Raw genomic sequence first — 21,170 nt, 5'->3', positions numbered from 1 at the left:
TTTCCCTAGAAGGAGTAATGTAGATCCTTGATGAGTTCTTCAGCAGGCTAGGCTGCATTGCTTCAATCTCTAGTTCGTTGCGGTCTTGTCCAGCAGGAGTTCTAGGCTTTAAGTACCGGGATGCATTGCTGTGGTTTCGTCTAGTTTACCTACCGGTTATCGGGTTATCGATTCTCATCATATCTCGTAAAGCTACATCAATTCTATCTCTTGCTAAATGTGGTAGAATCACAGTTATCTCGCCTTGAATAAAATCTATGGGCCGGTTTATCTTATACATCTGTTACGATGCTTCTTGCCATGTCATAAAGAATTCAACAGTATGCTTTATTAGCCGATAGTTTCTTATTCTTGGCCTTTACCGAGCTTTTACTGTCCCGTTGCATCTAGATTCATCAGCTAGTGAATTTTATGTCTATCACCCCGCTGCTAGCATTGTCTCGGCTAGGTCCGATCCGACTTGTTGTGATGCTAGATTAATTGTCATCAATTTGCTGGTTATATTTATGATGATTTATTTGTTTGGTGACTGCTCAGTTTATTAATTCCATTCAACGGCCGATGGGCACATACATGCTTAACTATTACATCAGCCAATGATCGTTGATCTTGTGTGCTTCGATTCTATTATCTGGCCGATAGATCTTCATATGCTTTATTTATTGCATGGGCTCAGCATTATGATTCTAATAACTAGCCGATACGACATGGCTACAGACCTTGTCAATTAAATGGTCAAATTGACTGGCATGCCGGCGCACAGCACGCGCGCTGATTTTGAATTCTGCACTGAGTTAAGCAGATGTTCCAAGTCCTCATGTGTTGTCAACCCAGAAAGCTTACCGTCTGATTTTTTGTGTCAACACCGGTGGTGATAAATGAACAATAAAATTCCCTATCTCTTTCTAAATTGGCAATCTACCAAATCATACAAAAACAATTATATCTTTTCCATCTGAAATTGGATCAAAATAAACATTATATTAAAACTTTTGAGTTCGATGAGATCTAGAACATTGTAGTTGACACCTTTTTTATTAAAATTATTATTTATATGTTCAAAATTTGATATAAAGATTGCATCAAACTAGTAGTGTTCGGCGAGATCTAAAACTTTGAAATTAACAATCTTTTTATATAAGATTATTTAGCATCTAAATATTTAGTATAAGATTTAGAAAACTTAATATATTTGAATAATATCCAATCACCTAACATAAGTAATTCTATATTGTAGTGGTATGGAGTAGTGCTATGCATGAGGTCGCATGTTCAAATCATTGGTAATGCACATTTTGTATATTACATGTAAGAAATATGTACATTTTGTGTATTACGCGTAAGAAATTAGAAATCATATAGTGCGTTGCTATTTGGGTATAATATTTTTTATCGTCATTATAATTTTTTGCATAGTTTTTAAAAACTACAACACTGCTGGTCCCTGGCTGGCTCAAACCGACAATACTCAAACAGACCGTGATGATCAATTTTCACTGCCAACATGAACCGCGGTGATGACTAACCCATCATGGTCAACCCTAATCCAATGCTCCGCCAAACTGGCAGTGAAAGGAGTTTGATCCAACGGTGATAGAGGCGGTTCCAATCTAAATAGTACTGTTCCACATCAACATTTTATTATATCAAGACACAAATAATAAATAATAAAAAATAAAAAAGAGAAGAAAATTTTCAGCCAGATGAAATTAGCTACGGATAATTTCCAACGCAAATGTTACCTAGTTTCATGTGTTGATGAAACAACACAAATAAAACTAAAAAATAAACTAAAAATACTAGTTTTTTAGGGAAAAGACTAGTTTATTATAAACTAATATTTTTAATACACATTGATATTTTGGATGGCTAGTCTCAGTATATAGTTTTATTACACTGTTATTAGAATTTTAATCAAGGTAATTGTGTCTGTTAGGTGTTATGGGGATAAAACACTTCTCTGAGGCCAGTCTCAAGCTAATCCCAATGGGCGGTTTCATTTTGTTGTTTCCAAAAGTGTCACATCACCAAAACACAAATGAAGGGGCTGTTTGGTTTAGAGCCAACGTTGGCCTCGCCACAGCTACGGCCGCCACAGAAATTTGGCCAGTGTTTGGTACGTGATTAAGTTTTGGCTGCCACAAGATTCTACGACTCATTCCTTCGTTAATTTTCGCCACAGGTGCGGCGGCCGTTTCGTCCGCCTAAGGTTCGGTCATTGCCACAAGTCCTGTGGCTGATGTTGGCTCTAAACCAAACAGCTCCGAAACTATGAATGAAACTCATACCACAATGCATTGTTTTATATTTGCTATTTCATAGGCTCTCATCCTATTTAATTCTAAGACTCATCAAATATTGGTAACTATACATACATGGTTTAATCTAGATAAAACTCATTTCATCTCCCTCCTCATTAAACCAGTGCCACATCATCTAAGATGGTGACATGACACCCTATTTAATGTGCATAAAACTCTTATAAAATCTCAACTAAGGCCAGTCTCAGTGCTAGGGTCATAAGAGTGTCATGACTTTAAATTTGCTAACATGCACCAATAGTGTGAGGAGAGAGAAAAGAGAAGTGTCATGAAATGTGAGAGGAGTGTCATGGTGATGACCCTCCACTGGCACAGTTTTTAAGATTTTAGTCTAGATAACTATGTCGATGACACTTCCACTGAGACTGGCCTAATGGCCTCAGTGGGAGTGTCATCGACACAGTTACCAAGACTGAAAACTTGAGAACTGTGCCAGTGGAGTGTCATGGTAATGACACTCCTCTTAGATTTCATGACACTCTCATCTCTTCTCTCTTCTTAAACTATTGGTACATATTAGCAAATTTAATGTTTATGACATTTCTATAACACTCCCACTGAAATCGGCCATATCTTATCTCATGAAACTCTCTCTTCCTTTTGCTTATTTTTCTCGCATATACTAATCAATGCATATATAAGAAGACTGGTCTAATCAAGCATACCAAGAGAGTTCGTATTGCGATGGCTCCTCGTATGTACCACCGGTTTAAAGCGCTTTTCTGAGATAGCCGACGTTTCACTGCTTTCGTTGTCCCTACGACCGGCCGGCAGAGGCGAGATAGATGCGGCCGCGTCGGAAAGGGGCCGGACCCTGCGCTTTCCTTCGCAGCTAAGAGATGGCTGTGGATCGGAGTGACCAATGTACTATCATCCTCTTTCTCTTGTTGCAGTTACAGAAACTTGTTTGGATGGAATATTCCTCGAGTAATTTCCTAAGTTTAAACAAAACTAGGAGTACGAGAAAATTAAATGACTTTCAAATGTGTCCAGAATACCTTATATATACGGATACATTATACTCATCCCCAGGTCCATGCTGTGTGGGCGACGAAAGGCTTTTTGTTTTGAAAAATATATTTCAGGTTCTATTTTATTTTTTAAAAAAATATTATATCGCAACGCCTTAGGCTAATCCCAGTGCAAAGTTTCATGTTGATGTTTCCAATGTAGCCACATAAGCAAGAAGACTATGAGACAATGGTTGAAACCTCCTCTCCCAATGCATAGTTTAATGTTGTGGTTTCATAGGATCTATGTTGCATTTAATTTTAAGACTCATAGAGTGTTGGTATTCATGTAGAGAAAGTTTCATCTAGATGAAACTAGTTTCATCTCTTTCTTCTTAAATTCTATGCCATGTCATCATATAATCCTACATAGCATACTAATTAATGTGCATAAAACTCCTATGAAATTTCTATTGGAAGTGGCCTTAGAAATGTACAATCTTCTATTCTTTTTAATTGAAATGCATAATTTACTAGTTTTGATCAGTTCCATAATCGGGTTGTGCTTTTTTTTGTGTAAGACGAATAAGTCCATGCTGAATTCTATATGAGTTGGCACATGGCCCATCAAGTCTAATGTGTATCTTTGATCACTATCATTATTAGAACATATAAATTTTATATCTCTAAACAAAAAAATTGAGATAATTGAGAGTGAAATTTTATTTTATTTTATCAGAAAGTATGAATTATTTGTAGAAATAAGATAGCCCAATAGGCAATAGCCTATTCAAGTTCCCATCAATCATGCTCCTCTTTTTTAGAACCCTTGTGTACAAATAATCCATATTTCTTCTGAATGTGTTGGGAACCAAATAAAGTACCATATCTCTTCTAAGATGGTGTTTGGTTGTCAAAAGTCCCCAGACTAACTTTAATCCCTGGACTAAAAATTTTAGTCCCTACATGTTTAGTTCCAGTGACTTAAACGGACTAGGAGTCATTAAATGGTGCACAAAGAACCATATTACTCCTAATCTGCATGCATCCAAGAGGGACCCGGGGTAGGGGTGGAACTGTAGGCCTCATGTAGACTTTTAGGGGTTGTTTGGTTCCAAGTTCTGAACTTTAGATCATGTCACGTCAAAAAGAATCTTAGCATTTATAAGTATTAAATGAACTCTAATTACAAAACTAATTACAGAACCCTGGGGCTAAACTACGAGACAAATCTAATGAGGTATATTATTCCATATTTAGCGAATGTGTAGCATTACTGTAGCAAATTATTCATCTCGCGAATTAGCACCCATATGTAAAAAAAAGTTATAAACATATTTTATTTAATACTTTTAAATGTTAAGATTCCTTTTGGTGTGACAGGGGCAAAAAAAAGCCGGGGAAACAAATAGCACCTTAGTCTCAAAAAGCTCCTCCGGAAAAACTTCTGATTTTTAGCCCCAACTTGCATTTAAGTCCCTCCGGGACTTTTGCACAAGTCCTTTTAAGTCCCTCCGGGACTTTTGCATAACCAGTGGGGGTCCAACTTGCATTTAAGTCCCTCCGGGACTTTTGCACAAGTCCTTTTAAGTCACCAGTGTCCCACGAACCAAACACCCTCTAAATTAACCGGAGAACCACGAAGGAACACAAAAGGTCAAGCATGTCCGTTGCAAAAAACAAAGGTAGAAGTCTACATTACCCCCACCTATCGATAGTGGACTACTTAACCTCCTAACCTATAAAACCAGACAAATAACATCTCAACCTTTGTAAAACCGGACAAATAGCCCCCCAAGCGGTTTCGGACGGTGGTTTTGTATTTTTCTTTTTTTATTTATTTTGGTTGAATCTTTGAAAAATCATAATAATTTATAGAAAAATCATAAAATAGAAAGTCTAATTTTGTTGGACTCCACATGAGCAGAACTACACAGTGAATATATAATATGGTATGCTTTAGTACAAATTTTTTCTGTAGATTTTGATCTATTCTTTTCTATAACTAATTGGAATAATTCGTAACTGTAGTTTCTATGGTCCGATTGTGGTGAAATTTTTATGGTGACCTAACTATTGTATGCTTGAATTATATTATCTGGCCATACATGCTTAACTATCGCATCAGTCATTGATAGTCGATCTTGTGTGCTTCGATTATATTATCAGGCCAACAGATCTTCATATGCTTTGTTTATCCAAGTGTTGTATCGGCTCAGAATTATGATCCTATTAATTAGCCGATACGACATTGCTATAGACCATGTCAATTGAATGGTCGTCAAACTGATTGGCACGCCCGCGCACATCATGTGCGCTGATTTGGATTCTACACTAGAGTTAAGCAGATTTTATAGGTCCTCATGTGTTGCCAACGCAGAAAGCTTACCGTCTGATTTTTTTTGTGTCAACACCGGTAGTGATAAACGAACAATAAAATTCCCTACCTCTTTCTAAATTGGCAATCTACCAAATCGTACAAGAAAGAATTTGTAACTTTTCCATATGAAATTGGATCAAAATAAACATTATATTATATTAAAAGTTTTGAGTTCAACGAGATCTAGAACATTGTAGTTGACACCCTTTTTTATTAAAAATACTATTTATATGTTCAAATATTTCATATAAAGATCTGCATCAAACTGGTAGTGTTTGGCGAGATCTAAAACTTTGCAATTAACGATATTTTTATATAAGATTATTTTAGCATCTAAATATTTAGTATAAGATTTAGAAAACTTAATATATTTGAATAATATCCCATCACCAAACATAAGTAATTCTATATTGTAGTGGTATGGAGTAGTGCTATGCATGAGATCGCATGTTCAAATCATTGGTAATGCACATTTTATATATTACATGTAAGAAATATGCACATTCTGTGTATTACGCGTAAGAAATTAGAAATCATATAGTGCATTGCTGTTAGGGTATAATATTTTTTATCATCATTATAATTTTTTGCATAGTTTTTAAAAACTATATCACTGCTGGTTCCTGGCAGGCTCAAACCGACAATAGAACCCCCATCATTACCGTCGGAGCGTAGCTCAAACTGACCGTGATGATCAAGTTTCACTGCCGACATGAACCTCTCGGTGATAACTCACCCATCATGGTCAACCCTAATCCAATGCTCCGCCAAACTGGCAGTGAAAGGGGGTTCGATCCAACGGTAATAAATGTGTTTGCAATCTGAATAGTACTATTCCACATCAACATTTTAGTATAGCAAAATGGGCATTTTGGTCCCTCAACTTTGATCTAAGGGTCAAGTTTCAGCCCTCAACATTCAGATAGGTCAATGTATTCTCTCAACTTTTATTATTGGGTCAAACTCATCCTTGTGCTATATTATACTCCATAATAACATGAGATTTATGCAAAAAGTCCTCTTTACCCTTATCTCCTTTACCTTCTAAATTCCTCAATAGTTTATTATTATTACTAAAAAAATATTTAACCAATGCAAGCAAATCAATGTAGTGCATGAGCATCAATGCATTTAGGAGCTGAACATCACAGGTGTTAAATTTGGAATATATAATTTTATTTATCCATGGATCACATTGTATTGCGGGTGCATGAATAGTGAAAATTAAGTGGGGGGAGAAACCAAGGGTAAAAATGAAACTTTTTGCATTTATCTCATAATATTATATATGGACTATAATATCAGTATAAGGACGGGTATGACCCTAAAATGAAAGTTGGGGGACTATATTGGTCAATTTAAAAGTTGATGGATGAATTTGATCCTTATCACAAAGTTGAGGGACCAAAATGGCTATTTTTCCTTTTATTATGACAATACACAAATAATCAATAATAAAAAGAGAAGAAAAATTTCAGCCAGATGAAAGTAGCTACGGATAATTTCCAATGCAAACTTTACTTGGTTTCATGTTGATGAAACAACACAAATAAAATTAAAAAATAAACTGAAAAGACTAGTTTTTTAATGAAAAGACTAGTTTATTATAAATTAATATTTTTAATACACATTCATATTTTGTAAGGCTAGTCTCAGTATATAGTTTCATTACACTATTATTAAAATTTTAATCATGATAACTGTGTCTGCTTGGTATTATGGAGATAAAACACCTCTCTTATATCTTATCTTATGAAATTCTCTCTTCCTTTTGCTCATAATAATTTTTCCCACATAAATCAATGCATACGAAGACTGGTCTAATCAAGCATACCAGGAAAGTTCGCATTGTGATGGCTCCTCGTATGTACCTCCGGTTTAAAGCGCTTTTCTGAGATAGATGCCCCCGGTCGGAAAGGGGCCGGACCCTGCACTTCCCTTCGCAGCTAAGATATGGCTGTGGAGTGACCAATGTACCATCCTCTTCCTCTTGTTGCAGTTACGGAAACTTGTTTGGCTGGAATCCTCAAGTAATTTCCCAAGTTTAAACAAAACTAGGAGTACGAGAAAATTAAATGACTTCCAAATGTGTCTAGAATGCCTTGTATATAAGGATACATCATACTCATCCCGAGGCCCGTGCTGTGTGGGCGATGAAAGTTTTTTTTTTGAAAAATATATTTCAGGTAATATTTCAAATTTTTAAAAAATTGTTATATAGCAACACCTTTAGAAATGTACAATTTTCTATTCTTTTTAATTGAACTGCATGATTTACTAGTTTTGATCAGTTCCATAATACTCCCTCCGTCCCATAAAACAAGTCATTCTAGAAATTTTAAGACAAATTAACAATAAGGTAAAATGACCATGTTTGCCCCTATATATTATCCATATTTGCATGCACATGCACTTTCTAAATAGAGTAGGGTGACTTGTTTTTTGGGACAAATTTTGAATTCCAGGATGACTAGTATTTTGGGACGGAGGGAGTAGGGTTATGCTTTTTCTTGTGAAAGACGAATAAGTCCATGCTGAATTGTCTGAGTTGGCACATGGCCCATCAGTCTAATGTGTATCTTTGATCACTATTCTCTCCTATTGCTAAAGCAAGCAATGATTCCATGGTCCGTCAGTCGAAAGTCTAATCGGAATCCAGACAAATCAATCGGATCCGAACAAATCATCCGAATCTCAATAGGAATCAAGACAATAAATACCTCGCATAGTCACCGCACGACTTGTATATGAAACAGTATAAAATTGATGGTCTCATGTCATGTGGATTTGGGTAAAATTATAATATCTGTACTATGCTAGTTATTATTAGAACATATAAATTTTATATCTCCAAACAAAAAATTTAAGATAATTGAGAGTGTAATTTTATTTTATTTTATCACAGAAAGTATGAGTTATTTGTAAAATAAGCTAGCCCAATAGGCAATAGCCTATTCAAGTTCCCATCAATCATACTCCTCTTTTCGAGAACCCTTGCGTACAAATAACTCATATCTCTTTTAAATTAACGGGAGAACGATGAAGAACACAAAAGGTCAAGCATGTCCGTTGCAAAAAACAAAAGGTCAAGCATACCTTTATAAATTAACGAGAGCCTAAGGGTTTCTTTGCAAGAACGAACAACAGAATTCGAAGACCGGCCGTAGATCCGTAGTTATCACCGTCGCTATTTAAGAGTGGCCTGGAAACAAAGCAAGAAAAGACCCTTCCTCTCCAGGTCCAGGCACCAGTCACCACCACGCCGTCTCTTCGCTTCTCATCCCAGTGGAAAACAGCCGAAATGTCGTCGTCCCCGGCGCGGGCGCCGTCGCCGTCGCCGTCGCCGTCGCCGCGGGAGCACGTGGAGAGGATCCGGCGCGAGCGCTACTTCATCGGGCGCGGCGAGCAGAACCCGCTGGCGGAGGACATGCACCAGGCAGTGAACTACCTCAGCCAGGAGCTCTACTCCAAGGACGTCCACTTCCTCATGGAGCTCGTGCAGGTCAGCACATCTTGTTCCTTGGCGTCTTTGCTCTTCTTTAATTTTCGGCACCGCATTCTAGCTACCTACGATTCTCTCGTACTGTTGCTGTTCTTGTGTGACTGTTCGTCTGTTACAACTGATGACTCTGTTCATCCATCGAGAAATGAAAAAAAATAATCCGATTTAATTGTATGTGTTCGTGTTGGTACTTTTCCTTTTTCACAGCGAAGTGCATTGGCATGATTATATAAAATCTGAGTAGAAAAATCTTTTGCGTTCACCAATTTTCTCTCTTGTTACAGATTTCCCAAGAAAAGAAAATATTTTTTGGGCGTATATTTTGTGTTCGATTAGTCATCTCTCTCTGGTAGATTAGCCTCATTTAATTTCATGCATACGATGTTATTGTGAAATTGTGAAGTGACTGCTTCCTTGGGGTCTCTGCTCGTCGTAATCCACTGGGAGTGCTGTGAGCTCTCTGGCTGACCTGTTGGCCCCTCAACTCCAGGACGCACCTGTCAGTGACCTAGTATTGACAGAGCAAGCCTTGTCCCTGTTGTAGAGCTTTCTCCTTGGCATGGAAAAATGACTTGACACACGGAGACTGCTGGCAGCACGAAAAGCATCTTCACTGTTCAGTGCATGATTCGGATATATTCCTATCTGTACTCCATTAGCATAATTTATAACACAAGTGCAGTATTTGTGCTGCACTGTAACTGAGAAATGTCTTCTTAATTTTAGGATTACTTCCATTGTTCAACAAAACACTGAAGTTCAGACGGTTTATTGCATGCTCTTTGTTAATCAGATATCCTTTTGCAGTAAGAAGCTGCTTAGCCTTTCGCTGGTATTAACATTTTTGTAAGATGGAGTCTGAAATTCCTCTATTGCGCACCTACATATTCCTTGGCACCGCGACCTAAATATCTCACCAATTCCTGATTAAATAAACTAGATGCATACATAATTAAAGATTGTTTTCTTGCATTACTTATTTTCACTTTTAACCCATTTCTTTGGAGCACACGCATATGGGAAATCAATGAAATCATTCCTAGAATGTGTAACTTCTAATGGTGGCATCCTTACCAAAAGAATATTTATAAAGTTTCGATGGAGATGGCATGTTTTTGTAACTAAATTATTCATAATGTTCTTCCATGTTCTTCATGCATCATAAATAGGGTTATACTTTCCATTAAATTCTGTAATTATTAATTTAGGAAAACAAAAGTAAAATGGTTTCAAATTGGTGTAGCCCATGTCTGTGGTTTTGTAGGTATACAAGTATATAAGACCATGCTGTCAGTTGGCATCACATGAACATGTACTTGAAGATAATAAACAATGACATTGGCTTGATTATGATGTTGAATCTGAACATGAAACAGAGTGCATTCCCCCCTATTACAGTCGTGAGCACAGGAAGCAACCCTCTAATTGTATAAATAATATGATGTATATATGATGTATTTAGGTTACATATACTTCTTCATGAGAGTCAGGAACCAAATAGCAGAAAAGTAAAGTAAAACGGAACAAAGTGTCTACATGGATGATGGATCAAATCTGAAGTGTCATTGATTGCTTAGTTTATTCTTGTGTGCCTAAAGGTGATAGTAGTGATTATTACTTATGTTGTCATATTCTTTTTGGTCCGCATTATTGTTATCATTTGCGCATGTAACAGGCATGGATTTTGTGTATTTTGCTACAAGAATGTATACTGTTTGTTCAAAATGATGTTCCCTTTAGCAGAGTTCAATTTCAGCTGGATTGCCCGTGTTATTTTTTATTCAGATTTTTTTCGATATTATCATTAACTACTGACTTATGATCTGGATTTATTGCTTCACAGATTATCTATCTCTTAATAATATTTAAAAATCATGTATTCCACTTCTTCCAATGACGGCTGAAGCCCCTAGAAAAAAATTCATGTACTTGTGTGTTGCCACAGTCTGCTTATTTCCTTTAAAGTTGTGAAACAAATAAAAAATAACTTTTTTAGTGTGCCATTTTCCATGATCAGTCAACCTGACTTGTTCATGATTGCAGTAGTTAGTGGATATATCTTACTATTACTTATCACATTAATGCTTTCTTACTGGATAAATCTTACTGAATCTTACTGTTACTTCTCATATTAATGTTTTCTTCCTCAAAAATAGAATGCTGAAGATAACGAATACCCTTCTGGAGTAGCACCTTCTTTGGAGTTTCTAATTACATCGAAGGACATTACCGGATCGGGTGCATGCTCAACTATGCTCATCTTTAACAATGAGAGGGGATTCTCATCAACTAATATAGATTCCATCTGTCGTGTTGGGAAATCAACAAAGAAGGGAAACAGACATCAGGGTTACATTGGAGAGAAAGGTAAATATCAGCAACTGATTCAATTGTTTGTTTTTCTTTTTTCACCAGCTAGAAATAGTTAACTTTCTGAAAAGGCAAAATTAGTTGGAACTCTTCTGCGCCATTGTCCAAAATTATGAGTATGATATAGATGAAATGATATTGCCAAATGGCAGAAACTATGTTTACTGATTATGATTAGATAATCTTTTTCTTTATCCACTAATATGAAAAAGGCTTTTCCTTGAGGTAATTTAGTTTATAACCTTTTTTTGTCAATGTTCAATATGTTAAGAGATCAATATCAAACAAAATTTTAATTTCAAATGGCTGGAACTTTTGTTGAGTGCTGATTATTTATTTTTCTTAAATATTGTTTTTGTGCCTAGTAATGTGTAGAGGCAAACGGCTCCTTCTTGGTGTATAAGCTGACGCATTTGAATTTCCAATCTTGTTTAACTGATGCAGGTTCTTTTAGTAAAAATTTCAGTATGGGATTATAATGAATATGATAATTATTAGCAAGTATTTTGTTTTAATGTCCTAGCTTTTAATATTCTTAACCTATATATTTGGGATAGATTACTGCAGCAAGTTGGTACGTAAATGTTTTAAACGAATTTAAGAAATTATTCCTTACCTCTTTAAAGAGTGTATGCTCATATTATGCTTCTTGTTTAGATGAACTAGTTTAACCCTGCCAGTGTGAGCTAGCTTAAATTGGAAAGTTGATCCATGCATATCAATACATCTTCACAGATTAATACCCAACACGTTTGAGCTGTCAAAATCTTTTTAGTATTTTGTCAATATCTGTTGACCCACGGCGCCCAATTCATTGCTAAGAGTAACAGCACACACTGCCTCTCTTTTTTTCTGCCTCACTACAAGTTATAAATTGTTTTTCCTTTTGATTCAGGCATTGGGTTCAAGAGTGTTTTCATGATATCAAGTGAGCCGCATATATTCAGTAACGGCTATCAGATCAAGTTCAATGAGAAACCATGCGCTGAATGCAACATTGGATACATTGTCCCTGAATGGGTGGAATCCACACCGAGTCTTTCAGACATCGAAGCCATATATGGATGCTCCAAAGTCCTACCCACAACCACCATCATCTTACCGTTAAAGAGTGAGAAAATTGATGCGGTGAAGAAGCAACTGTCAAGTATGCATCCTGAAATGCTACTCTTCCTGTCAAAGATCAGGAAGCTTTCAGTCCGAGAGGATAACTCTGATCCAAATAGTAGCACTATTAGTGAGATCTCAATTTCCAGTGAAAGAGATTACCAAGACAGGAAGAATATGCATGCAGAGTCTTATACAGTCCACTTGTCAGCTGAAGAGAGTGGTAAAGGAGAAGAAGAATGTGGTTACTATATGTGGAGGCAGAAATTCCCAGTAAAGTCTGAGAACAGAGTTGACAAACGTGCTGAAATTGATGAATGGGTGATAACCCTGGCCTTCCCACATGGCCACCGCCTCTCCCGTGGGATGCAGCTGTCACCTGAAGTTTATGCTTTTCTCCCTACTGAGATGGTAACAAACTTCCCCTTCATCATCCAGGCAGACTTCCTCCTTGCCTCATCAAGGGAAGCAATACTGTTCGACAGTCCATGGAATAAGGGAATCCTAGAGTGTGTCCCAAGTGCTTTCATGAATGCTTTTGTAACACTTGTGAAGTCAGGAACTGACACACCGGCTATGTCTCTGCCATCTATGTTCAACTTCTTGCCTGTCAATTCCGCACTGATCCCACTACTTGAGCCTGTTAGAACTGGCATCAAGAACAAGGTTCTTGCTGAGGATATAGTTCCTTGTGAGTCTTATGCTTCTCAAAAGATATTCTGCAAGCCCAGTGAAGTTGCACGGCTAAAGCCATCCTTTTGGACTATCCTTGGCAAAGCACGGGAATATGGAATGGACTTGAAGAATCTGTCGACTCATGGAACCTACATTCTTAGTTCTCATTTTGACAAGACTACATACAACAGTGTGCTTGAATTTCTGGGTGTCAAAAGTGTGAGCACTGAATGGTATGCAAAATGCATTGAAGGGTCTAATCTTGTCAAGGAGGCACATGAACAGCTTTATCTGGAAATTATATATTTTGTTGCCAACAATTGGCAAAACTGTTTCTCTGGTACAAACATGATGTCAATTCCCCTACTGAGATATGTTGATAGGAATGGTGTTCTCTTGTTTTGGAGCATATCAAGAGCTAGTCAGTGGAAGGATAGGTTGTGCATTGCATCTGACAGGACATACAGATCATGGTTAATCAGCTGGAACAAGGAGTTTCCATCTGCTAATCGGTTCTTTCTCCATCCCAGCATACAGATTGCTCTAGAAGGTTTCTCACAGGAGACGATAGTTAAAAACTGGCTTCAGAACCATGCAAGAGTGGAGGTTGTCTCCGTGTACAGTTATGGATTGACTGTTGTTGGTTCTTTGGATGATGATCGAAGGCCTCTTATTGCTTTCGCACACTTTCTGTACCACTCATTGAAGATGAAACACATAGAGAGCTACTGCTTATCAGAACTATGCAGTGTCATGCCGGTAATTGACAGCTATGGCAATGTTGTCAAGAAAAGAAATAGCATTATAGTTCCCGCCAAAGGAAGCAAATGGGTTCGTTTGCTGGGAACAAACCCATGGAGGAATGATGGTTATATTGAATTGTCAGCAGATTACAAGTCAGCAGGCCGTTTTGCTGGGAACTACACATCTGAGGATCAGTTATTGGAATTCCTCAAGACACATCTGCATGCCTCAGATGTCCCATTCATAAACCCACCAAATGCCAGCTTCCCTACTGTATCATCTCCTCTCACAGTGTACAATGCATTCTTGCTACTGGTATGGATACGGAATATCATGTCAAATGGTGTAAGATTACCAAATCGGTTTCTGGCTTGTGTAAAAAAAGGGAGTTGGCTAAAAACGTCAGTAGGGTACAAGCCACCAAATGAATCATTTCTGTCTAGTGCTAACTGGGGAAGCCTTTTGCAAAGTGCTTCTTCCTTTGTTGATATACCAATGATTGACCAACAGTTTTATCGAAACATGCTGCATATGTACAAACAGGAACTCAAGGCTATTGGGGTGAGATTTGAATTTCAGGAGGCATCAGCTTTCATTGGAAGCCGCCTCATGTCTATGGCTGCAATCAATGCGTTGACAAGAGAAAATGTGTACTCACTTCTTCGGCTCATTCGGTTCCTACGAGAGAAGGTTCTATCCCCAAGTGAACTGATTGACAGTGTTAAAGGTGGGTGTTGGATGAAGAGCACTCTTGGCTACAGGCGTCCTTCTGATTGTATCATCTATGACTCTGATTGGAAAGTGGCATCATGCATTAGTAACCAACCATTCCTTGATGTCCAGTTCTATGGCGAGGCAATCCATGACTACAAACCAGAGCTGGAGTTGCTTGGTGTTATTGTTGGGTTCAAACAAAATTACCAACTTGTTATTGACAACTTTAAGTTCAATTCTGCTGCTATTACCCCTGAGGCTACTATACTAATCCTCAAATGCATCCGCTATGTGGGTTCATGTGAAGATTTCTTAAGGAAGCTCAAAGATTTGAAATGGGTGAGGACTAATGTGGGATTTCGTGCTCCTAATGTGTCTTTACTTGTGGATCCTGAATGGGAGTGCCTTGTGAAGATTTTTGAAGGAGTTCCCATAATTGATTTAGGATTTTATGGGAGTGTCATCAGTTCATACCAAGACGAGTTGAAGAAAACTGGTTTGATAACACGATTTGAGGAGGCATCAAAGGCTATAGCTCAGGTTTTCAAGCAAATGGTATCCAAGTCATCACTTACAAAGGCTAATGTCCTTGCTCTACTAAAATCTTATGGGCAGCTGAGAACACACAGCCCACTTCCTGTTGAGCTTTTCAACTGCTTGCGCAGCGAGAAGTGGCTACACACATCACTAGGGTTCAAATCTCCCAAAGATGCAATCCTATTTGATCATGCATGGCAATATTTATCTCCTGTGGCAGTATTACCATTCATTGATGATGGTGACTCTTCTCATGGTTTAGGCAAGGATATATATGGTTATAAAGATGAGCTTAGGGAGTTGGGTGTTACTATTGAAGTGAAATGTGGTGCTAGATTTGTCATTGGTGGCCTCAGCATTCCTGATGATCCTTCCATCATGTCCAAAGATACCATCTTGTCATTGCTTGAGTGCATCAAGAACTACTTTGCCTCTGCAACTGGATCTCCTAAGGGCTTTCAGGACAAGATTTGCAAGGAGTGGTTGAAGACATCCATGGGCTACAACTTTCCTGATGAATGTATCCTATTTGATGCAAAACAGTCTTCTCTGTGCATGGAAGATGGCCCTTTCATCGACGAAGCATTCTATGGTTCAGAGATAGCCTCATTCAAAGATGCCCTTGCGAAAATTGGAGTGATTATTGATGTTAATTGTGGACAAGAGCTTATTGCTCGGCATCTCAGAAGCCACAAGGATAGAACTACTATTTCCCGGATCTACATGTACTTGATGAAGCATAATTGGAAGCCTGACAACAACATCAGCGATTGGATTTGGATACCAAACGAAACAGAGGGCGGAGAATGGGTGAGCTCAAGAAGCTGTGTTCTTTATGATAAGAACAATCTTTTTAGCCAGCAGCTGCATATTCTGGACAAATATTATGACAGGGAGTTGCTTGACTTCTTTTCAATCACTTTCGGTGTGAGGCATGGACCTTGTTCTGAAGACTATTGCAAATTATGGGCCACATGGGAGAATTCAGTTCACATGCTCGCGATATCTGATTGCTTTGCTTTCTGGAAGTTTATTGCAATTAACTGGACGAAAAAAACAGAGGAACTTCTTTCTGGTTGTGTCAAGGTTCCAGTATGTATCAATGGCAAGATCATTTTACAAAACAAGGAGAATGTGTTCGTTCCTGATGATCTACTGCTTGCAGATTTGTTCAACAAGCTTCATCATCAATCGGTTTTCATCTGGTATCCTTCTTCCACCCTACCATCCATGTCTCGAGCAAGGCTTAACAGAATCTATAGTAGCATTGGTGTTCAGAGAATATCCAAAGCAGTAACGAAGAATGATTCTTTTACCTTAGAGAATAGCTGTTTCAGAACAGTTGATTCGAGCAAGGTGATTAAGGTTGGCTTGCTCCAGATAATTATAGCATACCTTGCTGATCCTGCTCTCGACATTCCTGCTGAAGAGAGGCAGGGGATGGTTTCTTGCCTTCTGAATGTGACTGTCCAAGAAACTTATGAACCTATCACGGTGGGCTATAGTGTAAGCTTGTCATCTGGAGAGGTTGTGGAGGTGAAGGCCTGCCGAATGATTCGGTGGGAAAGGGAGAATTGCAAGCTGTACATGCAGAGCAGAGATGGTGAGTCCAGCTACGAAGAAAAGATTAAGTTCGCAACCTACTTTGCAGACGAGATATCTAAAGGAGTGCTCTTTGAGAGGGCGGATCAGATCCCTTCGCTTGCTGAACTCATAAAATTTGGAAGCTTACTGGACTTCCAGGATGCTGCTGTTGGGTTCTTGCTAAAGTCCAAGAACCTGCAGCTGTTCCCTGAAGATGAGGATTTTCTGAAGTCTTCAATGCTATAGGTATGTGCCCTGAAAACTATATCCTCTGACCAGAATGTCATAATCATATAACATACTGAAGTACTTTGACCACTGTCCCCAACTCCAATTTCTTTTCTCTATCCACAGGTGGCAGCAAAAACCAGTAGTGTTCTGCGGATTATGCTCCTTTGGACATTGTCATGGTCAGTAAATTGTTCACTTGCGCCCCTCTTATGAACATGTATCATTTGTGTTCATCAGATATGCTCACACTGTGACATGGTCTAATGTAAGTTCTCTTGGCAGGGTCCTGATGGTTTATAAAATATCTGGTGTTGCATCTGGAGGCTCATGAATGTGGCTGCCTGGCTGCCTTCTATTAGACTTAATATATTAGTCTTATTGCAAACAGTTATTGCTAGTTTAATCGTGCATTTCGAACCTCTTAGAACAAAAGTTGTGAGTTGTTTCACTGCATATGGTTAAGTATGTGCGATGTGACACTCACCTGAGTGTGGTGCTACTGAAGTGCTAATATTATCGTCAGTGCCTTGTGTGTGCTTTGTTGATTTCCGATCCCATTCTGTGAGTTGCGCGTTTATATGAGATGAATGGTGAATGATTTGTTTAGCTTTCGAGGAAATTTGTTGCAGTGGCCAGTTAATTGCATGGGCTTAGCTCGTATAGGTGGCCAAATAAGGATGCTTCAGTGATTCAGTCAGTCTTTGTGGTAGGCGTAGTACGTCAGAACTTAGTTGCAGTCTTGCTCAAGGAATTGGGTCGCATTTTCGTATCCACCATAGTATGATAGTACCATGCTTTCATGCTAGCGACTGGCTGATCAGCCCATTCAGCCGTAGTGGAAGACCGACCAGCTATAGGCTGTCTTGCTGTCCTCTTTAGTTGGTCCTCATGCATGGACGGTCTTTTTTACAGATTATTATGGACGATTGAAAAAGGTTGGCCGTGGTGGTTTAAAGCTGGTAGGATCTAAGAAGCCACGTCCTCAGCTCCTTTGTGCTTTTCCAAAGGCAATTGGTACGAAAATATTCCGCTCTAATAAAGACTCCAAGAAAGAGTGCTGGGACAGCCGAGTCCCTAGCTGCTTTCTTTGGGTCACTTGGACGCACGCACAGACGAGATGCTTTGCAGTACAGCGAGTCAGAAAGAGCTCGTACCTTACGATGTGCAGCGAAGCGATTTCCTTCCCTGCTAAGTCATGGGATGGGGGTGGTCATTATCCTCTACAGTAGAGAGCAGGGGGAAAAAGGCGACTGCGAGGGAGACTCGCTTCCGCCAGCGATTGCGCTGGTGCCCTTCCTCTCTGCTGGCCGGGATGGTGTCGGAGAGGGAGGGCGCCGGGGGAGCCGGGGGAATCGACGGGTGGACTGTATAGGGTAGTTAGGTTTCTAGCTTCTCCTAGAGTTTGCTTGCTGGCGCGGCTGTCGGTGAAGCTTGGGTTGCCGGAGGTGGCAGCAGGGACGCTACTTCGTTGGCGAACAAAGGGTCTCTCCGGCGTCGATGTCTGCATCTTCTCCGGTCTGATCTGCATCTTCCTCTTCATTGGAGACGGCGACGACTTCGGGACCTATTTCGGTGTCGTCGGCGGGATCAGGCGAATCGATGTTTTGCTCCTCCTGCTGGTTGCTGGAGCTCGGGATCTGGAGGAGCTGGCGGTGGGCGTCCTCGGCGACGGCGACGGCGGATCTTCCAAGTTAGTTCTGCAGTCCCCGGTGGGGGGCTTCTTGGGTGCGGGGCTGGCGGTGCTAGCTCCGGGACCGTCTGCTTCCGATCGTCGGCTTCTTGGCCGGCGGTGGCGGATTGGATGCCGGTCTTGACTTATTACGGAGATGGCCGATGTGCTTGGGAGGCCATTTACTCGGCTTCATCGCCTAGCAGTAAGTCCTCCTCTGCGGTCTCCACTTTGTGGACTTCGTCGCTGGTGCAGATGGCGGGTATTGCCTTGGCTCCGGCGGACTGCGGTGGCCGGGATCGAGGAAGAAGCCGACCCTGGAACTTGGAGTGGCGTTTGTAATTTTCAATTTTCTAAGGGTCTTCTCTGTAAAAGGGCGGAGATGTACTATTCTCTTACGGTTTAATACAACTCCCTCCTTTCCGCAAAATTAAAAGTCATGGGATGGGGAGCATCTCATCAGCTGCTCGTCTGACTAATCATAGGGTGCGATTAGGCATCACTTGAGGTGATGGTTTGGCCAACTATCACCCGAAAGGCCGATTAATTTTCCCCCTCGGGTGGGCTGCTTTGGGCCGAATCTCAATCTCAAGCCGTTAGTATAGGCATGCATGCATGTGAGGACAAATTGATGACATCATCAATATGCAAAAAAGAGTTCATACTAAAAAAATTATAAATATTAAACCGTGTATTTAAATTAAATTCTAATTGCACCATCATTTTTCTTATTACAAGATCTTCAAAACAAGACCACACTTGCCTATATTTCCATGATATTTTTTAAAATTATTTTTAAATACTAAATAATTATTTTTAGTTACTGGGAATAAATATTTTAACAACATGAACAAATGATTATGTGTTACGAACAAAAAATTAAACATGACGAACAAATAATAATATACTATGAACAAAATATTAAACATCACCAACATTTGATTTACAGGCTAAACAATGGAAAATGGATATCGCGAACAAATAAGTTAGCATCATCAAACAATTTAGTCTACAACGGGAACAAATAATTTGGCATTATGAACAAAGTTACACGCAGATAGATAATTTTACATGAAGAATTACAAGCATCTACACGTACCAAATGAGTCAGTATGGAAAACAAATCAGTCAACTCTTTTCGCCATGGCTTGCACACGTAGAGCGTTTGCTTCAGGAGCAAAAGGTTTTAATCACACATGCGATATATAATTATTCTATAGAGTGATCAAGATGTATTCACACACAAATAAATCAAATTAAAATAAGATATTTTGGGAAAATTATACCAAATAAGAAAATTTCAGATAAAATTACTCTATTCATGTATGGATATTAAGAATTTTAAGGGAAAAAGAAAGCTTAAAATTAGAAGGAAACAAACTGTAATAGAAAAATTAAAAATATCTTCATGATATGAAAAGGACAAAATAAGAATACAAAATAAATAAGAAAAGAAAGAAAAGAAAGTTATGAGGGCTCAAAAGTAAAAGAAAAATGAAGGAGAACGAAGTCGTTCAACGGACTGAGTCAAAAAAAACTAAATAAAAAAGATAAGAGACATTGACTAAATAAAAATAGTGAATGAAATAAGAAAGAAAAGAATGAAATGAAAAATATTAGATAGGGAATAAGGAGCAAACCGTAAGAAAACATAAGAAAAGAAACATTAAGTATCACTATATTGACAGCGTTTATAGACTTTTAGAAAAAAGAAAATAGAGAATAATGGATGAAAATATTAGGAGAAATACAAAATAAACAACATAGAAAATGAAATGAAAAAGAAATGTCTACCAATGCATTGCATATAAACAGTAAAAAAGAAATAGAAAGGAAATCAGTAGAGAAGAAAAAACTAAGAAAAAACCAAAGAAAAATAAACAAACAAAAGGAAAGAAAGATGAAAGATGCATCGGTTTGCATGCATGTGCATGCGCCTGCTCAATTCTGATTATTGGTAGTATGCATTTATTAGGTACTGTAATCAATCAGTTTACATCGAGCATGAAGCATTCCTCACTACGACCAAATAGCTCCACATGGTGAACAGTGCGTCAAAGATATATTTGTTGAGATCTAACTGTAGAGATGTAAGATGAATGATAAAATTATAAAAAGAGAGTAGAAGCTAGTTCGAAAAGGTAGAAAAAATTGATATAAAAGCAAAATAAGTACAGGAAAAAAATGAAGGAAATAAATATAAGCTAAAGAATAAGAAAAAAGAAAAAAAAACTTACCGCCATGACCTAGACGTGTGTTGCATGCTGCATGTACGTATGCACAAGCAAGGATGGCCGTACCAGTAAAACATAGCTTGCACGTGGAAGGAAAAGAATTGTTGGGCCAAAATTCTTTACTGGGCTGAATTAGTCCATCTATCCTCTTC

At 38.6% G+C, this 21,170-nt stretch overlaps 1 protein-coding gene across 1 annotated transcript; it reads left to right on the top strand.

The window, feature by feature from the left end:
- Positions 1 to 8,878: 8,878 nt before the first annotated feature.
- Positions 8,879 to 17,669, top strand: LOC120644437. The gene is made up of 5 exons (XM_039921065.1): positions 8,879 to 9,153; positions 11,310 to 11,520; positions 12,419 to 17,130; positions 17,239 to 17,294; positions 17,398 to 17,669. The coding sequence occupies exons 1-3, from the start codon at positions 8,953 to 8,955 to the stop codon at positions 17,128 to 17,130; spliced, it is 5,124 nt and encodes a 1,707-aa protein (XP_039776999.1). The 5' UTR covers positions 8,879 to 8,952; the 3' UTR covers positions 17,239 to 17,294; positions 17,398 to 17,669.
- Positions 17,670 to 21,170: the final 3,501 nt, after the last annotated feature.

This window comes from Panicum virgatum, chromosome 8K (genome assembly GCF_016808335.1).
Source record: "Panicum virgatum strain AP13 chromosome 8K, P.virgatum_v5, whole genome shotgun sequence".
In the NCBI taxonomy this organism is placed as follows: Eukaryota; Viridiplantae; Streptophyta; class Magnoliopsida; order Poales; family Poaceae; genus Panicum; species Panicum virgatum.
The sequence above is the reverse complement of the archived record's forward strand: the minus strand, read 5'-3'. Positions and strand labels throughout refer to the sequence as shown.